We start from the raw sequence: 23,223 nt of genomic DNA, 5'->3' as shown, positions 1-23,223 counted from the left end.
TGTTCACATCTAAAATTGGTTAATCTTGTCTAATCTAATCATATGAAATATTAATGAATTAATAAAACGCAATATAGTATTCTTTGGAAGCTATCAATGTAAGAAGACAACTTGACCACTAGAGGTCAGTATGTCACAGAGCATTCCTAGGATACGGTGAATTTTGCTCTAGTATCATCAAAAAGAAAAGAATGAGAGAAATAGACTGAAAATTAAAAACCTGATTTACACAACAACAGTTCAGACCTTGGGCTAATTAGTAAGATACTGTTCAGAGGGGGGGTTATCCCATTATTGCTATTAATCATTGGTTGGTTAGTGTCCAGGCTTCAAAACATTTACTCATCACAAGGTGAGAAAGCCAGTTATTGTTTCCATTAAAATAAGGGGTTTGGGGTTGTTGAGGGACTTTTCATTTAGATTAGCCTGTATAAGGACAGTATAATAATGATTTAAATGTAGATGGATGGATGTAATTTAATCAGCTTTGTTAATACAACAGAGGAGATAAGTATAATTACATTTTTCTTCTTGGGGTTTTAAACTTAATACAAATAAATGTTTTGATTATGCATGGTGATGTCTCTAGCTGTAACGCCTACATAGAAAGTCATCATCAGTTAATTAAACATCAGAGGAGGTGCAGACTGTCAAAGGTGAAAGGCATAATGCAATCACAGCGAGGACATTCAGACATTATGGCTATACAGTAGCTCATAATGGAAGCAATTAAAAAGATCTAATTAAAAATCTCGATCTAGTCATGAATGACTAATGATTGAATAATAAATATTTTAACTGTAGTAGCACTATAAAGAAGGGGTGATTTTTTTCCATTAACTGTTATAATGATGAAGATAAATATTGTTAATACAGTACAGTAGCACCATTCTGCTAATATGTTCTTTATGTTCATTGCTTGAAACATGTAAACAATATTTTTAACAAACAAGCTCAATGGCCAAAAGACCGTAGTAATGTATTTTCCTACAGATAAAGCTCAAGTTGGATCATTTGCAATTGAATCTAATAATACTCATATATAATAGAAAGTCGACAAATTAATTAAGGAGTTAGTTTCATTGTTCTGATCTCTGCTGTCTTTCTTCCTGTCAATTCTTTTGTCTTCCCACCAAATTCTGAGCTTTTATTCTGAAGTAGAAACCTTGTGGTTGCCCTAATAGACTTGGACCCGCCCTTTTACCGAGGTAGCCATGGAGACCGCGCGAGAGCGAGGCAGCTGGTAGAGTTCTCACAGAGAGCGTTTCCGCTCACCTAAAATAAAGAGCTCGCGAGCCGAGGACAAGGAGCGGCGGAGCGGTTGCGGAAGTAGCCAACGGAACGTCTATATTTTTTATTCAATTTTACAACACTCGGTCTCGGGTGGCTCCTTTTGCTCGACCGTTAATGTCTCGAATGTGAACGCGAGAGAGGAGGGCTCGCTGCTTGTAACCTTAACGCTGGTGAGTGGGTCTTTTTTCTCGCCTGCTAACTAAGCGCACTCGGCGTTAACGTAGGCCACTAACGTTACGAAATATGTGTCCTCTGATGCGTGTGTATTTGGCTGTAATGTCATCACGAATGACGAAAACTATGCCCACGCGAGGTTTAGTAACTTGTCAAGGGGAAACGAGTTGCCATTTGCGTGTACGGCCGCTAACAAACTGTGTTGTTAATTAGTTGAGATCGCCGTAAACAGCGGCGAGCGTTAACTACAACGTAAAGACGTAAGATTGTCGCTAGCCTCGCAGTGAGTGGCTGCTTTACTGTAGTCAGGCGGGTTCTGGGCATTTTATTCACTGGGAATATCCCAGTTTTAGAGACCGAGCACAACAGGAACCCAGCACAGGTAGCTAGTTAGTCACAGCTGTACTGCTGCTGTACGACAGTACATTATGGTCCGCGGACGACAGGGAACCGAGAGGGATTCAATGTCGCACAATGTCCATTTATACGTTAAATACGAACGTAATGTAATAATTAAATATCTGATAATTATGGTGGTTGTGTTGCTGTGTGGTGACGTGTTTTTGGGGTGCCGTCTTTGTTTTTGTTCGCCGTGTGTGTGTGTGTGTTGGTGGCAGTACACCACACTCTTTGTTTAAATAGCTCACAGTACAGTCGCACGTGTCGGAGCGTGTGACTCCGCGTTACAGCTGCTACGGAGGCAGCTGACCGAACTCAACGCCGCCGGTACCGGCCGCCTTCAGTCCGTCGGCCGTGAAAGTTTGTGTCGAGCCCGTCCGAGACGTGACGCTCGTACACGCAAAGGGCAGGGACGTCCATATGTTAGCGGTGATCGAGAGCTGCCAGCGCAAGTTGAGTGTGAGAGAGCACTGTGATAAGAGACCGATGGTTTATTAGAGTTAGTGTAAAAGGAACATAATACATCTACTGTATGTCACGTGGCAGTATAAATACATCCTCCATAACATCTCATTATACCGGCTGTGTGTGTGGCAGCACACGTTCCCTTATTTATGTTTTATGAAGCATAAATAATAAAGCCTCAATATTGATTTACTCAAATGCAAAACCATAAAAATAGCGAATATAAAATCTTTTTTGGTGGGGTAATATTTCTAATGTTGAACTGAACTATTGTATTAGTATTTTATTCTTTACAACCCCCAATTGATTTTCTCTAATATATAAAGTAAAAAACAAAACCCTAATTACCACACAGTTCATCTTGTCCATTCTTAGAGGTAATCTTTTTTTTTTATTTTCAACTAAATGATCAATACTGTAACTGATTTCTGCTCTCTTGATTATAAACAGTGTTTACACACCAATATCTACATTGTCTTGCCAGATCATTAAGACATGATCATTTGTTTTTCTGGGCTTGCAGTTCTTTGTCTTAAGTGTGATCATCACTAGCTTCCATCAACACGAACCATCATTCAGATTGACTCGTTTTGTTCTTACACATCGCACACTCTTTCTGCTTTCGCAGACTAAATAACGCACATCCAGTGTTCACCGTTCAGTAGCTCTCGATTTAAAACAAGCTGTGAACCTGCAGAGAGTATTATGATTCTCAGTCCGACATTCGGAGTATTTTCAGTTTGACAGCATAGCTTAGAGAAAACATCTTGTGAGACTAGATAAGAGCAGCGTTTGGCGTCACTCCCATTCAGATTTTCCAGGCTTTCACCACCGTCAATCCAACCTTATGACAGTTCCTCCTATTTTAGTATGTTTCCACTTTTATTTGCATACTTGTCCCTCAGTGCTCTCTTCCTTTATTCACTTCTTAATTATGTGTTTTTAGCAGCAGCAGCAGCGCAGGGTGATGCTCTAGCTGCACTGTAGACTAACTACTACATAATACTTCATAACAAAGGGTCCTTTCTGTGTGGCTCCTTCTACAGGCCCAGACTGGCTCTACCAGCAGTGGCGTTCAGGCCTATCGAGTGGAAATCTCCCCTTGGCTGTGTCTTTGGCACACTGAGTGCTCTCTGTTCTCAGACACATGCCTGGGCTGCTGCACTCCTTGGCTCCCTTTGCATTCCAGGAGCCCCGGGCAGCTGAAAAACTGCAGCAGCAGCCTGGTGGCTGGCTGTTGTCTCATTGGTGTCTGAAGTGGAGGGCAAAAGGGACAAAGCATTACTGCTGTAGAAACCTCCACTTCAGTGCAAAGGCTCAAAATGGGATGTAGATGGTTTTCAAATAGCATTTCTCCATAAGTATGATTTAAAACTGATGATTATTATCGTTTCAATTATTTGTTCATGGAATCCAAGGACTGTGGTGTTGAAAACTATTATTATGGTCATTTTGAATATTGTAAGATGCAAAAATAATAAGTATAATTGGGACCAAGTATTAAAATGTAGAAATTATGTACATCTTCCTAATTTAGCTCGATATGATGCAAGAACAGGAGCAGCACTGCTCTGCGAGTATTTCTCATTGTTCGCTGTCCTTTTAACCTGAAAGGGAGTCGCCCGTTTAACGTTTGGCACGTTGGGCTTTACTTCTCCTTTCCAGAACGGTTCTGAGCTGGAACTAGCAACACCAGTTGTGTTGGGTAGAATGTCGTGCCTCTTCATGCCTCAGCCCTGCCGTAGTCTCACTGAACAAAGTGTTCCTGTATCAGTTTGGAATGAGCACTCACATTGATTATGACTGGTGAGTACTGACATTAAGGCTTCATGTAATTTTCATAGTGAAACTAACACAGTATTATTGAATTATTCAAAGTTGCTTTTAGATCCCTAGAGCTGTATTTAGACTTGAACAAAGAACCTGTTATATAATATGAGATGGCTACACTAAGATTGTGTTTTTCAGTATCTCTATATTTATATTACATTTCGGGCTGTAATATGAAAATAGTTCATCTTAATCAACTACCATTTAAATTGCGGCGCTGCTTGGTTTTCATGCATTCATAGACTGTACACACAACATTGTCAGTGCCAGACGTGCAGCTGAAGCAGGAAGTGCATATGCGGTTTATTGCAAGCGCTTGTTCCAGGAAAGCGAACCATAAGCTCTAGACGTTTAATATGGCCGATCGGCCTTTGACGTCATGCGTCAAGCTGAACATCGTTGGCAGCGTCTGACAGGAAGCCCACACATTTGCATGTTAGAGAGCTGACATTGAGACTTTGGGTGTTTCAGTGCTTTTACTGTCAAACTGCCTGCTGTGTTATTATACAACTCAGTGCACAACCATACAGTCAGCAAATGAAGACATTGGAAAAATAGTCACTTACGGCTCTGAGGTATTTGGTTCTAACTAACTGCAATATTGTATTTTGGGTCAGCTCTGTGTTAATGACTTTCTCTTTTCTTGGATGCTTTTGTGTGGAAGCAATTAAGCTAATTTTGCTTAAGTTTTCATTATGCTGGTCAATTTTTGGAGGGTCAGCTCTCTCAGTGGACCGGCCCTGCATAATAAATGCTTCGCCAAGTGCTTATATACATCCCAACAAGTCCCTTAGTACAAAATGCCTGGAATTACTGTTGTGTTGTTGGCTTTTGCTTGTCCTGTGTCCCTTACACATTTAACTGGCACAAGCAATATTGGTGAATGAATCTAATGGCTATCTGTAACCCGAAAATGTCCCAATGTTAAAGATCCGTGGATCAAATGCCCGTCCAAGGTCCCCTGCATGTGTTAGCGACTGTGTGCCCTCTGGCTCAGTGCTGTGCCCACGCTGTCCTGCCAAAACCAACTGACGTCACTCTCCCCCGCCGGCCCGTGTCACGTGCAGGTACCTCTCCATCCTTCCAAGGTGCGCAGGAAAAATGGCACGTAGTTGAAATTTAACCTTGTGCAGGACGTTGAAATGTGCAAATACCTCCGGTTACGTAAAATGCAACCGTAGGAATACATGGCTCTACCTGTCTGTTATTGTAGTTAGCATTATGCCTCTTATCGCAGTATCTCTGGATTGCAAGCGGCCGTACAGTCGATGTGCAGTTACTTTGCAGGTCTAAGTGCAGTCGCGTCATTACTGTAGCCATTACCTCAGCAGCTTTGCCTAACTGTAAAATGCTTCTGCCCTCTCTGGAGGGCTGACTGCTGCCTGCTACCAGCCAATTCTCCACAGAACGCGTCCCAATCTCTCTGCAAATAACAAATGCAGCGCGCACCTGCGTTTCATTAGCATAATGATAATGTAAGCTGTGTTGTGTGCCCCCAATCTACCAACTAATGCGTTAGGAAGTTAGTTCTGGTTGTTGGCTATTTATAAATGGATTTACTACCAAATGTCATTTTCATCATCGTCATCATCAGGTAAACTCCATCACTCGGGGGCCACTCTAGTCATAAACGTGTACAATTAAAGGTATTGTATGAAGGAGCAACGTCATGCATCTCCTTGGAAAACATCTTGTCCTCCTGACTTCTCGTCAGCACATTTTTAGCAGCTCGCCTCCTAATGCTGTTACCTCATAAGCATCAGGAGTCTATTTCCCTGTTACATCATCCGCAGCAGAGTGTTACGGCTGGTTTATGCTGTTAGATGTTGTGGCAGAGCCAAGAGTTCGGATTGAGTGGAGATGAGAGCAACTCTTGTGCCGCTCCTGCCATTTAAAGAAGAGCCTGACGGCCTAGAGGGATGCTTCATGGCGGTTTAGCTAGTAGGATGCTGTTTGAGGAGCTAACCCATGAGAACAGGCGGCGCACACACGTGCATGTGGTTATTATCTGTGAACAAGCTGCTCACTGATGATGTTCAGAGGGGGTTGTTTCTGCGTGCGTCTCTTCCTGTTTTTGTACCACTTGCTTTCACTATTCCCCGCTGTCTGTCTGTGTTGCCTTTGGTTACGTAATCCTCGAATCTAATCCGTGTCCTCCCTCTATATCCCTTCTTCTCTGTGTGGCCTGGACAGGTTAAGCCGTGGAGGATTCTCGCCAGTCGCTGGAGGAAAAGATGTGCGATGGAATGGTAGCGTTTCATACGAGAGTCCTGTCCTCCTCCTCCTCCTCTTCCTCCACCTCCTCCTCCTCTCTAGCCAACAGGCTGGCTGCCTCCGCAGTTCTCCTCCTCTTCACCCTTCTCCCTCATGGTCACGCATCAGGTAAGACATGGACACATACAGACTCTTTCTATCTGCCTCCGCTGCCACATGAGACACATTCGCTGAACTACGATCTCTGCAGCGTCTCCTGTGAATTGATTGAGGTTATTTTCCTGTCATCTCACAGGCCAGTTTGTTGAAATTGGCATCCTTTACCCATGGGTTGGTCAGGTTGCTCTGCCTCTGGGAGCTTGATCCCATCCACCCGCACTGTGAATCCATTCTCTGCCCTCATGAGTCACAACAGTTTTCCTCTATTATTGACTGAAAAGGAGATTATGTTGTTTGCGGTCAAATTGCTGTCATAAGGTTTTAATCAAGTGTGACATTTAGTGTCCTCTGAGAGCTTTTAGCACAGCCAGCCAGCTTTATGTATAACCCCACAACAACCCTGGTATCGGCTTTTTATTTCAGCCTGTGATCTTGGATTATTACCTCTGAATATGACGTGTTTGCTTTTTAAATGATGTTGAAATGATTTGGATGTTTGCTTCACGCATGTGAAAGGCGCATCTATCAGGGCCTGTACAGATTTGCCTATTCTAAAGGTGTGCGCTGTAGATGGTGCGAACCCAACGAACCCCAGCTTTTCTTTCTAATTCAGCCTTTCAGTTTTTCACTCCCATCCCCCACACAAAACACACACTGCCTCCACACATGTACTACCTACACACACTAGCCCACATAAAGCCAGTTTGTGGAATCTGCCAGATGTCTTTACCGCAGAGGGCAGGCCCACTCTGTGTGTGAATAAGAAAGTGTGTGTTGGGGTTGATTTAAGGCTGTGTTCATTGATTTTCTTTCTTTAATGCATTAAATAAATGTGTCTCTGTCTGTGAGTGTGAGAAATGGCAACAGAGACTAGAAAGAGTGAGTGGACAGACTTACAAAGGAGCAGGTCAGTGCTGATCCAGAGTATATCCTCGCTTATGTAACACACATGCATCGCGTTGTGCCTAAAGCCATCGGTATCGCACTCATGCTCTGCATCCAGCACACACGCACACATACAATGTCTACCAATAGCCAGGAAAATGCATCCGCAAATTCCCAACCTACATTCTCTGTACCGTGAGTGTTTGTGCACACAGTCCTGTCTTACTATTTGCTCTGCACCACAGAATTGTGCAAGTCATTGTTTCAGAAGTCATAGTTTGTGATGCTTGTACTACACTAAAAATTTGTTTTCAGTACCCAAGATGCATCAGTGTCTCTAAGACTGCCACTCATCTGATAAGGATAATGAGGGCTTCCAGCCTCCATCCCTATAAATATTTTCACATGACTTGTTTAAAGGCAGATTTTTGAAGTATTAAATCTTTCCAGATTTGTTTTCACTGATGCAGTGGAAAATTAGATCCAAGTGAAAGAACTGTGTACAAAAGTTATTTCAAGCTGTTTTCATAGCTGTGTATTTGTACCATGACTACTTCATTATTGCACAGGTGACGCAGATGTTTACACTGACTTATGGATCAAAAGTTCTGGCTCTTTATATTTTCGTCACATAATTGTATGAATATAAGCTAAAATATATGAATTACATAAATGGTCAAATAGAGAGGTTTCAATGCAAATACTTTTTGTCACTTTCCCATTGTCGTAATATTTCTCTTCTGTAATTTGACATGGTTGTTTTGCGTTCTACATAAACACTGCCTTTTGAAAAAAACAATTGTCCTCTGAGTCAAAGCTATACATGAAAGTGCCAGAGGACCCGAAGTTTCCCGCAAACAAGCCTGCTGTGTTCCCTGTGGTGGTGACGTTCATGTATGTGTGGGAACAGGAAATGTCTTTCCCAGGGCCGCCAAGAAATGTGGAATCATGGGGTCACGGGGTAAAGGAGAGATCAGAGGCACCAGGAAGGAGAGTGAGAGCTGCTAAGATTTGAGTTTGTTTAACTATTGTTCATAGTTGATGTGGGTTTCTTAGTACGATGCAGCGTATAGCAAAGATGGGTTCCTTTAGTTTGGCACGTCTTGAATGAGCAGTCCGATGATGAGGATGTTTTCACGAAAGTTGAGTCTAGGAAAACATTTGACGACTCCCTTACTCTTTAATAACAGACTAGACTTAAGTGGCTAGCATAGCGTCATTGCGTTGACCACAGAGGAAAATATTTGAATGAGCAATGCCCTACTTGGGTATCCTCAAACAGCTGTAGCCTTTGAAAGCTAGCAGAATGGCCATTTCTCAGAAAGTTTGCTCAATAGGCCGGGTTTGCAGACCGTGCAGCCTGAGGGAGCCGGGCAGGGGAAACAATGGCTCCTATGCAGTTAACTCTTCAGAATAGTCCCCTGAAGTCCATTTAGCAGGACACTTTGCCGGCAGGCAAGAGTAAAGCAACACTTGGACTACTGGTTCCTTTCTGAAATGTGAGAGCAGAGGGGGGAGTTTGAAGCCTCAGACCAAACCACAACAGGCTGCAGCTCCACTAGATCATCAGTCTGCAATTAGAACTGTGTGTGTGTGTGTGTGTGTGTGTGTGTGTGTGTGTGTGTGTGTGTGTGTGTGTGTGTGTGTGTGTGTGTGTGTGTGTGTGTGTGTGTGTGTGTGTGTGTGTGTGTGTGTGTGTGTGTGTGTGTGTGTGTGTGTGTGTGTGTGTGTGTGTGTGTGTGTGTGTGTGTGTTTACCACGTCACAGCCCCTTTAAGGCTTCGGCCATTAGCCAGGTGAGACTGGAGCCCATTAGCCGAAGCCTGCTCGTATCCACCAGCCTTTCCCTTTCATTACCTGTGTGTTTATCACTGGAGCCATCACCCTACGCTCACACCTTGTGTCATTTAACTGCTCTCTCACCCAATAAAGAACCTAAATGGAAACTTTAAACACCTTTCCAGACAAAGACATGCTCCATGGAAACGCGTATTGCTTAGAGTGTGATACTAGACCATTTCATTTACTTTAAACATTTGTCCAGACAGTTCTATTACATTGGCCAGGGTTATTGTTAGCCACTCGGCGGTCGCGCCGTGTCTGCTAGGCCCTGAGCTTATCACACGGTGTGATTTTCACATGACTTCCCTTTTATTTTAATAGATATGTGACCACAGTAAATGTGCCTTTTCCATTCTGCTGCATTCTCTGTATCTGGGATTTCAGTTGCTTGTGACCTATATTCTGGCCACACCGATCGCAGGCAGTGTTTATTAAAGGTTAATGAATGTTGAAGCAGGGGCGTTTGGCACCGGTGGCACCAGGCACGTCAACAGTCAGATGTGATAACATACAAAGCATGTTAAAAGTACGTGGATGTGTACGTACAATCACACTATTACATTTGTTAGGTAAACACGTATTAAAATCACGGTTGTTCAAATCTTTGTTTTTGGATGTCTCTCCACAACGTGAGGGTTATTTTGAAGCTGCGTTAAGGCTCAGGGGAGACAACGCAGTTTGTAAATAGTTTTCCACTGAAATGTGTGTGGTTGTCTTAGGCAGCAGGCAGTCATAATGATTTCCAAAGGGCCTCATCTGAGGGACCAGCCTGCTGAGTAGAGGACATCTCTGACTAATGAGCTGCTAAATATATCCTGCAGTCTCTCCTGTCTTCTGTTGCTTATGCTTCTGTTTTTTAGTCTTTTCTTCCCTCCTTTTTTTAAGTCTCACCTTGGTTTTTATCCTTAATAAACTTTTTATCTTACCCACAGAAGTCCTTACATTCATCTTTATATTTTCTGTCTCCTATTTGTTCGTCTGCCTCGTATTTATCTTCTCCTCTCACCTCCTCTTTGATGTGTGTTCTCCAGGCCCACTGAAACAGTGTGGGATGGTTTTTCGTCACACCGTTAGTCAACAGCAGCATCCTGTTCAAACGTGTTTATAAGCTCACACAAAAGGCACTCGGCATCCTACACGCACACACACACACACACACACACACACACACACACACACACACACTGGCTTTGCCAATGGTTGAGACATGTGCCAGACTGAGAAACCATGATCGGAGCCTATGACGCAGGTGGGGCGTGAACAATTTTTTTGCACTTTATGAGACATTAAAGGCTGAAGGTCCATTCTGTAGCTTTTTTTTGGACTTCCTTGTTTATATGTGCGTGGCAATTAAAACTCCCAGTGATTCACCAGTCGAAGTCTTGAAACCTTCAGCAGAAGCAGTCAATGATTGACTTCCGCTGCATTAGCGGCATCTTAACAGTGCAGCTCCCAACCACAGAATCACTTGGGTTAACGAAGCACAAACACTGATTTCACGAGACCTTTTAAACCTAGCAGCTTGTGTCGCCCTGAGTTTAGCCCGACAGCAGCTCTGAGATAGAAGTGATCAGCATGGTTGTTATTTGCTGCAGTGGAGTACAGTGTGCATATGCTCGTGCCTCAGCATGTCACAGCTGCAGCAAAACAGAGGAAAAACAATTGGGCAAAGCAGCACCCACAAGCTCTTAATCTGCTGTCTGAGCATTTAGCTCCAGCTGAACTGCTGGAAAAATTCTTCTAGTTTGCTTGGTTAGTTTGGCTACGCAGTCAGCGTTGGCAGCAACACACGTGACACAATAAAGCCGAGCAAACCGCTTGATTTGATGCACATGCTGATTGGGAGCTGTGGGACAGGGCTGGGCTGTACATGTGCTATCACGCTGCGCTCGCGTTGCTCGCTGTCATGGGTGGAGGTCGTGTACAGCTGTTCCTCTTTAACAGTCCCTGCGTTTCGGGCGAAGAGGCTCCTTCGCCGTCTTCCAGTAGAGGTTGTAAATAGGGAGGCGAGAGGATATGACACACCACAATTCCTGGTTCTTGGTTCAGTTGCCCCCAGAGAGCAGCCGGAACAGAGTCTGATTAAGAACAGCAACACTGAACCCTGTTATGACTTCAATGTGTTTATTAAAAACAATAGTATAAATAAAGCCTGAAACCCAGGCTTTATCCCCACCCTTCATCTTAAGGGTGAACATGCACCAATGAACATTCAGCATTTCCTGTCTATTTTTAATCTTTTCCAGTTTATCGTTTACACTGTCCCTTCCCATGAACCGTAACCAGTCCATTAGATGGAGTAGATATTTGGTGTCCAGTTGGCTCAGCTCCACTCTAATGCCCTCTGTCCTTATTAGATCATCTGTAAACGGCCCTTTGTAACAAACAGCCACCGAATAGCGAAGGTCTTTGTGCGCTTCATTGAAGTCCATTTGGGTGGTTGTGTCAGGATTCATGTCTTTGTGCTCCCTTCTCACACCTCATCATTCATACAGGAGATGCTTCTTTAAAGGTGTTATTACCTAAAAACTCAGGCTGTAATTATATTAGTATTAGTGGATTATGGTACTTTAATACCTGTGTGTCCATAAACTCTTCCCTGTGTGGGAGCTGGAATCGAGATGGTAAATGTGGGACTTTTCTCATTTGATAAGCGTATTGCTTGTAGTTTACCACTTGCTAGTGCACATTGAAGCGCAAACTGAGATAGGTAGCAGCTGACCTCTGCTGTTTATATGCTCACCGTTGTGTTTATGAGGAGATGGATTCGCTGAGCCAGCCAGTAAAACTGAAAAATGCTAGGATCGTCCGTAGAGTGACCTTAGCAACGAGGTTTAACTGAGGCTTCCAACGCTGTGAGGAGACATAAATGTAGTGTACCACATTCTATGTGTACGCTATCTACACAACCATTTGTTAGCATTGGAGCGCCCGCTCTGACAACTGTCATGCGGCTTCTCTCAGCAGAGCAGGCTGCATGTGTTAAGAGGCCACGATGCTCCCAACCATTTGTTCACTTTGTTGGTGACTCGCCGGAGCATTTGCTCCGTCAGACAACAGTTGGGCTTCATTACAGTGGAGCAACATTAATTGCTTGGTTCAAAAGTGTGGCAAATAATTTTCCTTTTATTCCTAAGGCGGATGCATCCCTACTATTGTTATCTTCCAGGTTTTCCTCCTCTCTCGTGTTTCATTTCTCCTGGCGCTGTCTAGAAAACCTGTTCCTCCGCTCTGAGTACTATTTCCATACTATTACAACAGATTTGCGCTGCACTCACCATTTGCTTTGATAATACCGTCAGCGTATGATCCCTGGTAAGCAGGGTTTGGATTATCTCCATGACTTTCACCTTCAACAAATGTCCCAGCCTCAGCAATTATATATCTCTGCTTGCTGGCAAACTCAGGCACATGAAATATGATCAGTGCACAGTTACATTGACTTTTTTTTTGGGGGGGGGGGCATCTGAACACATGCACGTGTGTGTAGGAGGGGTCCCACACACTCTTTTGTTTTTTTCTGAAAGCTGAGAAGAAGGAATGTCTGCCTCCCAGCTGTCCTTAAGAGTGAGGGTGATTAAAGAGGGAAGGGAGAGCTCGCCGTTCGCCTCCGCTAACATCCTTCCATCTGTTACTCGAGAGCTGAATGTGCGTGCATGTAGGGGTCGCGGAGGGGGTCACACAATGGTGGTACTACCCCAGCCCCCCCCACCCCCACCCACCCACCCACCCACCCAATCTGGCCTCTCATACATATTTAACCCTTCAAATGCAAAGCTGCCCGTTGTCCTTTTGGGAGGCACGCTGCTTAAATCTGTCACTGTGCCCCGTCCCTCAGTGAGCGAGGACAATGGAGAGCAAAGGCGGCACACGTGGCTCTCTGCACGCATTGTAACGGCAGCAGAGGATGGGTGGGGAGAGGGAGGATGTCTGTTTAGGGACTTCCCTTCACCCTGGGCTTCTACGCCATGCGTGGTTTTGTGTGCTGCAGCTGCAGGAAGAGACGTAGCGCGCGGTCCTGGAGTTCTGGGAGCCCACGGCCGCTGGAGTCGTGTTTTCTGGCCCATTTCCTGTTTACTGTAGAAATGACACTGTTGGCTTGGCCCCAGCGTCCAATGTAAACATTAGTCCTTTTGAAGGAGCGTGTCGCGGTGAAATGACGGCCCGGCGCTCAGATAATGCCCCCGCCAGGCCTAACCGTTCACACAATGCAGATAGGATGTCTGTGAGCAACACAAAGGAATCTCGCAGCGTATACAGGGTACCTGTCTGCCTCCGTCTCAGACAGCTGGACCCGGGCTTTGCTATAGATGCTCCTCCCTGTGCTCCATCCTGATTCCTTGCTTAACGGTTTGATGCTTCGTGGGTTCCGCTTCCCTTCATGTGCTCTTGTTCATTTCGGTCCCTCTGAGTCAGTGTCCAACTGTTGAGCGGCCGCGTGTGCGCTCAGCGGCACTAGAACATGACACCGCTAGTATCGCTTACGCAGACATTAAGAGTCCCATGTTACAGTCCCGTCACCCATCAGGTCAGCGTGGCAAATGGTGCCACCTCGGTGTGTGATGTGTCTCAGACCGAAAGCCGATATGTGATAGTTATGTGCGAAAGAATGAAAGTGTGGAAAACGTACACATCGTGTCACGTTTCTCATTTGCTCTGTGACTGACAGACTAGTTTCTAGTTTAGCATCTGCGTTGACATCAAAGTGCTATATATTACTCTGGTTGTGTTCAGAGGTAATATAATCAGTCATTTCACAGTTTAGATGACTTCTGTGCACTATACAGAACCCAAGATGTCCCCAGCACTGCTTCTTTTCCACTGAACAGCATCACACCGTTGACGTTGCTACGCTGTAATAACTACAGCTGGTTTAGAGGTCCCGTGGATTAGCGGGAGAGACGGGGATGTGGCGAAAACAAAAACATCCTTGTCGTCAAAATGACAGCGACATCATCAAAAACAACAACAACAGAGGATTTGGAGGAGGGCCAACAAAGGAACAAAACACATTTACCAGGCCAAAGAGAGCATCATCATCCCCTCAGTCTTTAGCCTAATCCAACACAGCTCCCCCATTTATTCATGCACACAGATTCCCCTGCTTCCACACACACTCACGCACACACACCCTCCTTTATGGCTCCATTGTTCTACAGAGCGACCTAACAGCTGGCTGCAGAAGTCATCAGTATCTGATCTGCTTTAGAATGCTCCCAGCTTGTAATGGAGGATAATTAGATTTTTAATTTGCCTGGGCAAAGAGGACTAAACCCCCCCCCCCCTCCCACCACCACCACAAAATGTTTTTTCCCAATTCAGCCCCCCTCCAGTTTTTAGCGGGCGAGCGCCACCAGTAACAGATGGGGAAAGGGAGATATTCACAGCCTGGCAGACACTTTAGAGCAAGGCTGGGGATTTTAACACCCCCCATGGCCTGAGTCTCCTCTGACGGCCTTAAAATGCTGAGCGCTGGGATTAGCAGTCAGCATCAGAAGTTCTCTGTCCTGGCCCAGTCTTCCCACCACAACACAAGTGTTTCTCCATCTCTTGAACAGTTAAGCCTCTTTGTGTGTTTACATTTGTGTTCCCAAAGGTTTTCAAATGACTGAACCTTTTTATATGTTCACTTAATTTAATCTGAGCGATACCAAAGATAATGTAGTTTTGGAGAATTCGGGGGATCAATCTATCACATCTACTGTTCATTATGTTTTGTTTTTTATTATTTATGTATTTTTCTTAAGCCATTCTTTCCACTTGTGACTCCGTGTTATTCATTATTGTTTTTGCCGATTCTCAGGAACCCACTTTTTTTCCAAACTCTTAACATGACACCAGGGAGAACAGCTTGTGTTTGACTGTGACTCATTCTCTTCCTCATAAGCACAAAACATGGTGTGCTGAAATCCACTCTGGCATTGCTTAGCTTAGTGCCTCCCTTTTTTCCTCATCTGTATTCTTTAAGCCAATATTACATGAAGGCTGAGGGGGCAAAGAAAGCAGAGACGTGCTGTATCTTCACCACCATAGGTCTCTCGATACTGGACCAGAACTTGGTTCTGGCTTTAGTCTGTTCTGACCCAGCCCACAGTGTGGTATGTACTGTTCTCTCACATGCACAGCTATTGGACCTGCCATGACACGTCTCTTCTCGGTTTGTAATTGCTCAAAGCCACAGCGCTCCGTGACATTTTCTGCTCTCTCATCCATCCTTTCTTCCTCCTCCCCCTCTCGCTCCTCCTCCTTCATTAAATCGCGATTTTGAGTTTTCGCCTCACTCTTGTAATTTGCAAAAAAGAGTGATTTCAGTATTTGCTGTTGAGGCTGAATATATATGTGCACTTTTATTTCTAAGGATGGCGGTGGCTTCGTTTGACAGGTAGAGTCCCATGGGAGAGGTTGTCAGTGCTGTTTTACACTTTTTAAATCTGTATTTTTTTGTTTATCATTTTTAAGCAGACAGGGTTGAGTTGCTCTATTCGCAGGAGTTGTAGTGAACAACAAAGGCTTCTGGTTGTAGTCTATATTTGGTTCCTGTTTCTGTCTAATATTAATCATCTACAATACTGTGTAGGCTACAAAATTATTTTGACAAATGAAGTGCTGATTAGCGTTTGGGATTAGGTGGGTAAATAATTCTGAATGAATGATAGAATTGACCCTGTTCCCAGTCTTGAGTCTGTCACAGACCTATTGGCTGCTCTACAAAGCATCTAAACAGTAGCTGTAGCTGAAGGCAGTTGTCCTGAACAACTCCCTAAAGCCCGTTTTGTCCACGTCCGCCTGGCAGCCTGGGGTCATGACTGTATCACCGTTATCCCCTCCATTAGAGGCTTCTCCTCCCCAGTGAGCCTTTAGTTGCCCTCAAGCAGCTCAGGGAACTTCTCAGGTCACGGTGTCAAATGGGATCCTTAAATAAGCGTCTGCAGAGAGTTTGCATCCCAGATCAATACCTCGGATGCGTTCAACAGCGCTTCAACACACAAACATGTGTCGTATCCTATTAAACAAACCAGCCTCATGTCTGAGTACGGGATGTTGTTTTTTTTAACACAACAGCTGTCTCTGCTGTTTCATTTCTGTAGCTGCTGTAATTTTATTGCCAGTAATGATGTTGTGTTTTTATGTTTTGCTTCACTTAAGTGCTACTATTAAATTTGTCCCCAGCTGAATTTAATATCACGCCCTTTGGTACTGTACGACTTTGTCCTGGGAGTGTCTTTGTCTTGTGGATGTTTTTTATTTTGGGTCTCCCTCGCTCTCTCTCTCTCTCTCCTTCTCTTTCCCTCACTCTGTCTCTCTCTCTCTCTCTCTCTCCCTCTCCTTTCTCTCTCTCTCTCCTTCTCTTTCCCTCACTCTATCTCTCGCTCTCTTTCTCTCTACGAGGGCGAGCGAGCGAGGAGGCAGTCGCACATTCAAGTGTTTGCGTTTAATCTTGTGCTGCCGGCTAAGAGCGACGTTTCTCCAGGGAGATAAGAGGATGTTAAAGGCACTGCTGTGGAAATAGTCTCTCCATCTCTAAACACACACAGAGGCAAGACAGAGTGGCTTTTTGCAATGTTATGTTTGTTTATGCCAAACAAATGATAAGACTCTGCAATAGACCATAGCTAATATGTCTTTATAAATACTGACTGACAATTAAATAATGAGCCATATGCTCATTAGGATTGATGGCATTAGTAGTTTTCTTTCTTGTGATGGTGTATGTGGTTCTATGTAATAAATTAACCACATAATATGTGCACATACAACAATAACAATCCTTCACTTCTTATGAAAGACTTAATGTATTTATAATGGCCTAATGGGATTTGGATGGTTGGAATTAGGCTCGAAGCCAAGCCCTGATTCTTGGGCAACCACTTCACAGATGAGCCAGATCTGTAGTAACTCAGTTGGTTTGTTTGAGCTGAAATCTCCACAGAAACTTAGTTCATCCATAAGATCAGTGAGCCGCCCTCCTACTGTCATGCCTCAGTTTACACAGGTGTTACAGTGTTATGTCAGATGTGCTGGATTTGGGGGCTGCGCCTCAGCCAGACTGGAGCTGCAAATCTCTGCTAACGTAGCCCAGCGAGGGTGTGGACAGCGCTCGGAAACCGATAATTTATTCTCGTACGGGGATGGAACTCCAGCAAGTTGGCGTGACTGCAGCATCATAGATGGAGCATGGGAAAGTGGATCAAAGCGCGATTAAGTTTAGGTCTTCTGCCTCATCCTGTATTTATTGACTGGCTTAGAACTTCAAGCCTGTCATTAGAGCCAAGAAAATGAGGCTCTCTGAGGATCCTGTCCCACTGCCAGAGCCTAGTGCTAGTTTGGGAAGACAAATTAATGAGACGGAGCCAATCAAGAGCAATTACGTTTATATGAAACTGGTTTTGACATTTTCTCCACTTCAGGCCTTTTTGTGTTTGCTGAGCAGAACTCTCCACCTGACGTGTTATGTTGATCCAGTGCTTCTTCCATGCCTGTGTAAAATGCTGCCTACTTTCATGTAACAATGCCTCTGAGCTTTAATTATCAGCTCAACCTGTCAGCTTGACACTTTCTGTGAAAAGTTGTTTGACCCGGTGGCAACAGTCTGCGGATGAGACCACTAGACGGTTTATGTCAGCGTAATGATAGAGCGCCACAGTAATGTCCCCAAATAAACTAATGGCATGGTTCTCTCTTCTATTTGACTCTGACGGAGCCAGACAAACAAAATACACAGACTAAATTTACTTACATGTGTTATAATTACCTTATTACACTATTTAGCATGCCTGTTGGATGGCTCCACTCATGAGCAGGAGTGATCATGAAGAAGCTCCATATCCAGGTTCTCCAAAGCTGATACTGCTGCTGTAATTCAAGCCTGAAGCATGTGACTGACCCTTCCACGTCTTTCTTTTTTTTTTTTTTTTTTGTGCTCAGGTTGTGGACGGCCAGCCAGCGTGCAGCACGGAGACCTGCTCAACCAAACGGAAGCAAACCGGGGGTCTTTCCCCCCAGGCACCCTGCTGACCTATGGCTGTGAGCCCGGCTACACCGCAGAGGGGCTCACCACCATCATCTGCACCAACTCCGGAACCTGGTCCAGTCAGCCGCCACAGTGTGTCAGAGGCACCGGTGAGCACGACTCGAAAACACAAGAGGACGGGTGGACCTGACCGCGCATAGCAATGCATGAGCCGTAACCTCTGTCTCTCCTCAGTGTGTTCACCCCCCACCGAGCCGGAGAATGGGGGCTACCGCTGCCACCCCTCCCCCTGCCACCGCCTCACCCAGAAGACCGTCATCGAGTACTTCTGTGATGAAGGCTACACTCTGAAGGGAGACTACAAGTTCCTCACGTGCCAGAACGGCGAGTGGGACAGTCCCATGCAGATCAGCTGTCGGCAAACACAAGGTCTGCCCGCCCGGTCCTCCTCTGTGATGTCTTGTTTTGTGAGCACATGTAACCTGATTCACGGAACGTCCAATCATTCTCTCTTGCCTTTCAGTTAGTGAGCCCAGCTCTCCTCTGGGTATCCCGGCTCTGTCCATTGTGGCATCCACAGCCAGTTCTGTGGCCCTCATCCTGCTTTTAGTGGTACTCTTCGTCCTTGTACAACCAAAACTAAAATCCTTCCATCACAGCAGGTAAGAAACGCAAACACACTTCTGGCCTAAATTCACATCTGTATCAAAGTTCGCAATTGTCTTAATTTACAGTGATATTCAAGCAGTCTGGACTATTTCTAACAGTGATATAGATATTACCTCTTGTGTTGTTATTTAAATAGATGCCATTGTAAAGTAGTACCTAGGGAAGGCAATACTTCCCCAGATCATATCAGTAAAGTAGGTCAGCTATTCTCTGAGACCTTACTTTCCCTAACAGAATGTTTTATTACCTTCACCTGTATCAGGTGGAGGTAATAAAACAAAGCCTATGGCTCTCTCAATACATTTTACTTTTTCTTTCACGTTACTGAAGAGGTTGAGCAAAATATTTACATCATTTACAACACCACCATGTTTTTCTATTTTTTAACATGTGTCCCCCTTATGTCGCCGTTTAACACAGATGTTCATGCTCTTTCTACTTACACACATTCTCCACAGAGGTGTGGTTGAAATGCTAGTTATACAAGTACACGTTTCATAAATACCTGAGGTATGAAAAATGTATGAGTCACTGACTGCCCCTGCTGGGGCTCTGTAATTAAAAGGCCAAAATGATTTGATTCAATCCTCACACGCACTCTTGTTGATTGTGTTGTGGGTCTAAGGGCTTAATGCAGCCGACTATGAATCAATTGCATTTACATTACAATTGCTAGAGCATGCAACAGTTCTGTCATGCTTGTGCACAAAATGCCAAGAACCACGTCTTGAGATTTGTTTGTCTCCGTGTCCCTGTCCTCAGGAGGGAGCAGGGAGTCTCAGGCCAGTCCAGCTCCATCATGGTGGAGGGCGTCCAGGTCACGCTTCCCTCCTATGAAGAGGCCGTTTATGGAAGCGGCGGACCCTGCGGTGCTTCTGCTCCTCCTCCTTCTCCGCCACCTCCCCCAGCACCACCAGAGGCTCGAGTCCCCATTGTGCTCTCTGAGGGTCTTCCTCAGGGAGCCACAGGAGGCCACGGCCCCAGCAGAACCCGTCACCACAGAGACTTAGACTTCTGTCTCCCATCCACCTCATCCTCGTCATCCTTCTCCTCCCGCCGTCACGCAGAGACAGTGCTGGTTCATCAGGCCCCCTGTTCTTCTTCTTCATCATCGTCATCATCATGGGCTAGAGAGCACCCTGGGGGTGCTTGTGCAGGCCCCCTACCCCTCCGTAGAGACTCTGATAGCAGCGATGACCACAGTCTCCTTTCTGTAACCTCTGCAGATGACTTCTCTGACGGTGAGAGAAAACAGACATAGTAATGAATATCGATTAAACACTTAGGATGAGACCAACCCTACTTACTACATTAAAATATCTAAATTATATATGTTATGATAATTTAAACGAAGAACAAAATTACAATCTTGGAGCCAAATCCTGACCTAGAGCTTTTATTTGTGTGGTAGCAGACACACAGGGACAGCCGGGCTCAATCACTGTCAAATAGCTTGGCCTGTTTATGGTATTATGATTGGACTGTTGTGGTCTGATCTAATGTCTGCTCTGTTTCTCTGCAGATATTCCCTTGTTGAAGGAAGCATGAAGCCTGCCAGCCTGCTATCAGCATCAGCAGCAGACCTCCTGTCCCCCGTTTCTCACTGATGACCAGGACTGATTATGGCTGTCAACCTACTTTCCTCGACTCCTCTCAGCCTCCAGCAGAGAAAAGACTAGAACTATGCCCGTTCCCCATCGTAACCGCCTCTGCCATTGCTACTGACGCAGAGCAAAGCCAACAGCCAGTACTCGCGTCACCAGAAGTAAAGATGAGTACCAGTGTATCAAACAAAAGATGAACCCAACCGAAAACATGGTACCAGCTCAAAATGAATCCTGCAGATCCTATGTATATGAGTAAAACAAACATACCCTAACAAGGTTGTGTTCTATGGGCTGTGTACTATAATACATTTGCCTACTCCCAGTTACAGTTATTCTGTAGTTCTCTGTATTAACATCGCTAACAGACGCTTCATTGGAGAAGGCTTTCATCGTCACCTCTGTCTGGATTGACTGCGGAGGCAAAAACAAACTAACTTGATGATCGCTCCTGGCACTGCAGGGCTCAAACAGAACCGTCTTCCCGCTGTACTTGAAAGGTTGTGAGTGACAGCTGGGTTTTTGTGGCCCTCTCTGTGAATGCTGCATGTTGTTTTGAGTTATTGCTGTCACGGCACGGTGGCCATCTCTGAATGAAGCATGAAACCTCCACTGTCTCTCTCTCTTTCTCTCCCTTCAGCTGTCTAGCTATCAGTGTATCCGGCTGGCATCTAGCATATGGATTGGTGGGATTGAGAACCACTTAACAAGGTCTAAAAGCCGGGTGAAGCGTTTCTCAAAGCACCGTATCACACGTTCAACAAATGATCTGCTCTTTTATTTTCTGCTGCCAGCTGCATTCAGACTCTGGAAAGCGATTCTCCTGTTGCATGGGTGAGAGTGGTCTGTGTTTTGGTTCCAGGTGTGTGCTGGCTCTCTGTTTAGTGAGGAGGAGGGAAAATGTCCAATTTTCTCCGAAAGCTGAATGGAGGGTTGTCTTTCAGCGTAGTGGCTCGGCACATGACTAAACTTTAGCGTTGTTTGTGTTGTATTTATTGTTTGGTTCCGTTTGCTTTGAGTTGCAGAACCTGAGTGTGTGCGTGCGTGTGCTCATGCTGCTGTCAGCTGGGCAGGCGAGGACATATCCTCACATGGCAAACCTTCATCATTTCCTGATTTGCCTGTCTGTCCCTGTTTTTCATCATAGGAAAATAACCTTCCCAGGGTTGAAGTCACACGAACAATCCAGAGCCACTTTAGAGTCCACTACACAATGTGTGTATCATTCGTCTACTTTCGCGCTAGAATATTTATCCTTTTCTGCTGAATGGCTGGAAAATACGTCCCCCTTGGTGGAACTGGCTGACGCTCACCTTCACACTGAACTAAAGACTGTCCACTTTTGTGCATTATTGACACGACTGCAACTGGGTTGCAGTAGAATAGTTTTTGTTGTATAGCACCCCACCCCTAACAGAGACACTCACTCCCCACTCTAATGCCAAGTGCAAATTTAAGAGAGAAACATGTTGTTTTGTTAGAACTCATCCCCTGTTTTCATTGCCACTTGAAAAGCTTTGGTGGCTGAGCCGGTCACCTTGGAAACAGGGTGGCTCGGATGGAGCCCGAGAATTACTTTTCTAGCTCAACCGATTTAGATAGAAAAACAAAACACGGCCTGTCTGATTTTCAGTTTTATTTGGCATCTGTGGCTGTCTGTCATTGTCGATGGCTACGTTTATTAATGCAAACAGAATGTTGCCTTAGACTTGTACATTGTCTTTGTTTTTATGTATAATCTTGGGCCTCTGCATTGGTTGCTTTACAGTTTTGTTCTTTTTTCCCCAATGGCCTTACTCTTTTTTTCTATTCTATGCATAAAACTGTCTTTATGTATTTATCAATAAGTTTACATTTATTGTGGACACAACTAAAGGATTGTCCTTCCTCCTCTGTCCTCCCCTAGCTTTTCCAGCTACCGTGATGATTATGATGATGAACGTATAAGCACCTATATTTCACTAGTTCATTGCTTCTCTTTTGCTATAAGGCATTATAATGTTATGGGATATAAAAGAAAAGAACCTGAAGTTCATGTTGCGTTCAGAAGCACTGTTGTACGGTGTTGCGTCCCTGAAAATAGCAGATTTTTAAAAAAGTACACATCCTGATTGAGTTTCAACGCTTTCAGCTTTGGTTTTTCCTCTGTACATGGAAATGGGTGTGAAGATAGTAATTTAATATTTGTATAAAGTTTAATTTAATTTTACAGTGTGTATATAACTTTCTAATTAAAGCTTTCTTTTGAATGTGGAAGATGATGCGTCTACTTTATTATTATTAAAATTCCGCGTCTGACTATTTTCTTCTGACCCGTGACTAAAGATATGATAGTAAATAAGTCACAGTGGAAGACCTCTTAACTGTTGTGCAATTATACTTTTCACAGTACTGTTATGACTGTGCTCCACTGAGTCAATGATTAGCCAATATGTACAGTACAACAAGGGCGAAGGTTGATTAGACAGTAGAATGACCTAAGGAGCGTCTACTCCATTTAAAACTATATAAAAACAATGTGTGCTTTAATTTGAAAATCTATCTTTCTTAAAATGTGTTTTACTATAATTTCCCTCTCGTTTAATTCTTATTATTAGCATTTATAGAATATGGCGCCCAGAGGGTTAAGCCGCTCTGTACATAAACCAATGTGGTCGTCCTCTGTATCACTGTGTCTGAGAGACACCTAGTGGCCAGACTCGGCATTACACGCCGGATC

At 44.5% G+C, this 23,223-nt stretch overlaps 1 protein-coding gene across 4 annotated transcripts; it reads left to right on the top strand.

Annotated features, from left to right (window-relative positions):
• Positions 1-1,230: 1,230 nt before the first annotated feature.
• Positions 1,231-22,760, top strand: susd6 (sushi domain containing 6). Of its 4 annotated transcripts, XM_029140558.3 has the most exons (9): positions 1,231-1,463; positions 3,378-4,137; positions 5,092-5,228; positions 6,355-6,543; positions 18,186-18,380; positions 18,466-18,660; positions 18,755-18,893; positions 19,663-20,141; positions 20,423-22,760. In XM_029140558.3, exons 4-9 carry the CDS (start codon positions 6,396-6,398, stop codon positions 20,446-20,448), a joined length of 1,182 nt encoding a protein of 393 aa, XP_028996391.1. In that variant the 5' UTR covers positions 1,231-1,463; positions 3,378-4,137; positions 5,092-5,228; positions 6,355-6,395; the 3' UTR covers positions 20,449-22,760. The 4 variants fall into 4 exon arrangements, with proteins under 4 accessions (XP_028996391.1, XP_040925365.1, XP_028996390.1 ...); XM_041069431.2 differs by lacking the exon at positions 5,092-5,228; XM_029140557.3 differs by lacking the exons at positions 3,378-4,137; positions 5,092-5,228 and having other exon boundaries at positions 1,232-1,463.
• Positions 22,761-23,223: the final 463 nt, after the last annotated feature.

This window comes from Betta splendens, chromosome 24, assembly GCF_900634795.4.
Source record: "Betta splendens chromosome 24, fBetSpl5.4, whole genome shotgun sequence".
Classification (NCBI taxonomy): Eukaryota; Metazoa; Chordata; class Actinopteri; order Anabantiformes; family Osphronemidae; genus Betta; species Betta splendens.
This window is presented reverse-complemented; position numbering and strand designations above follow the sequence as displayed.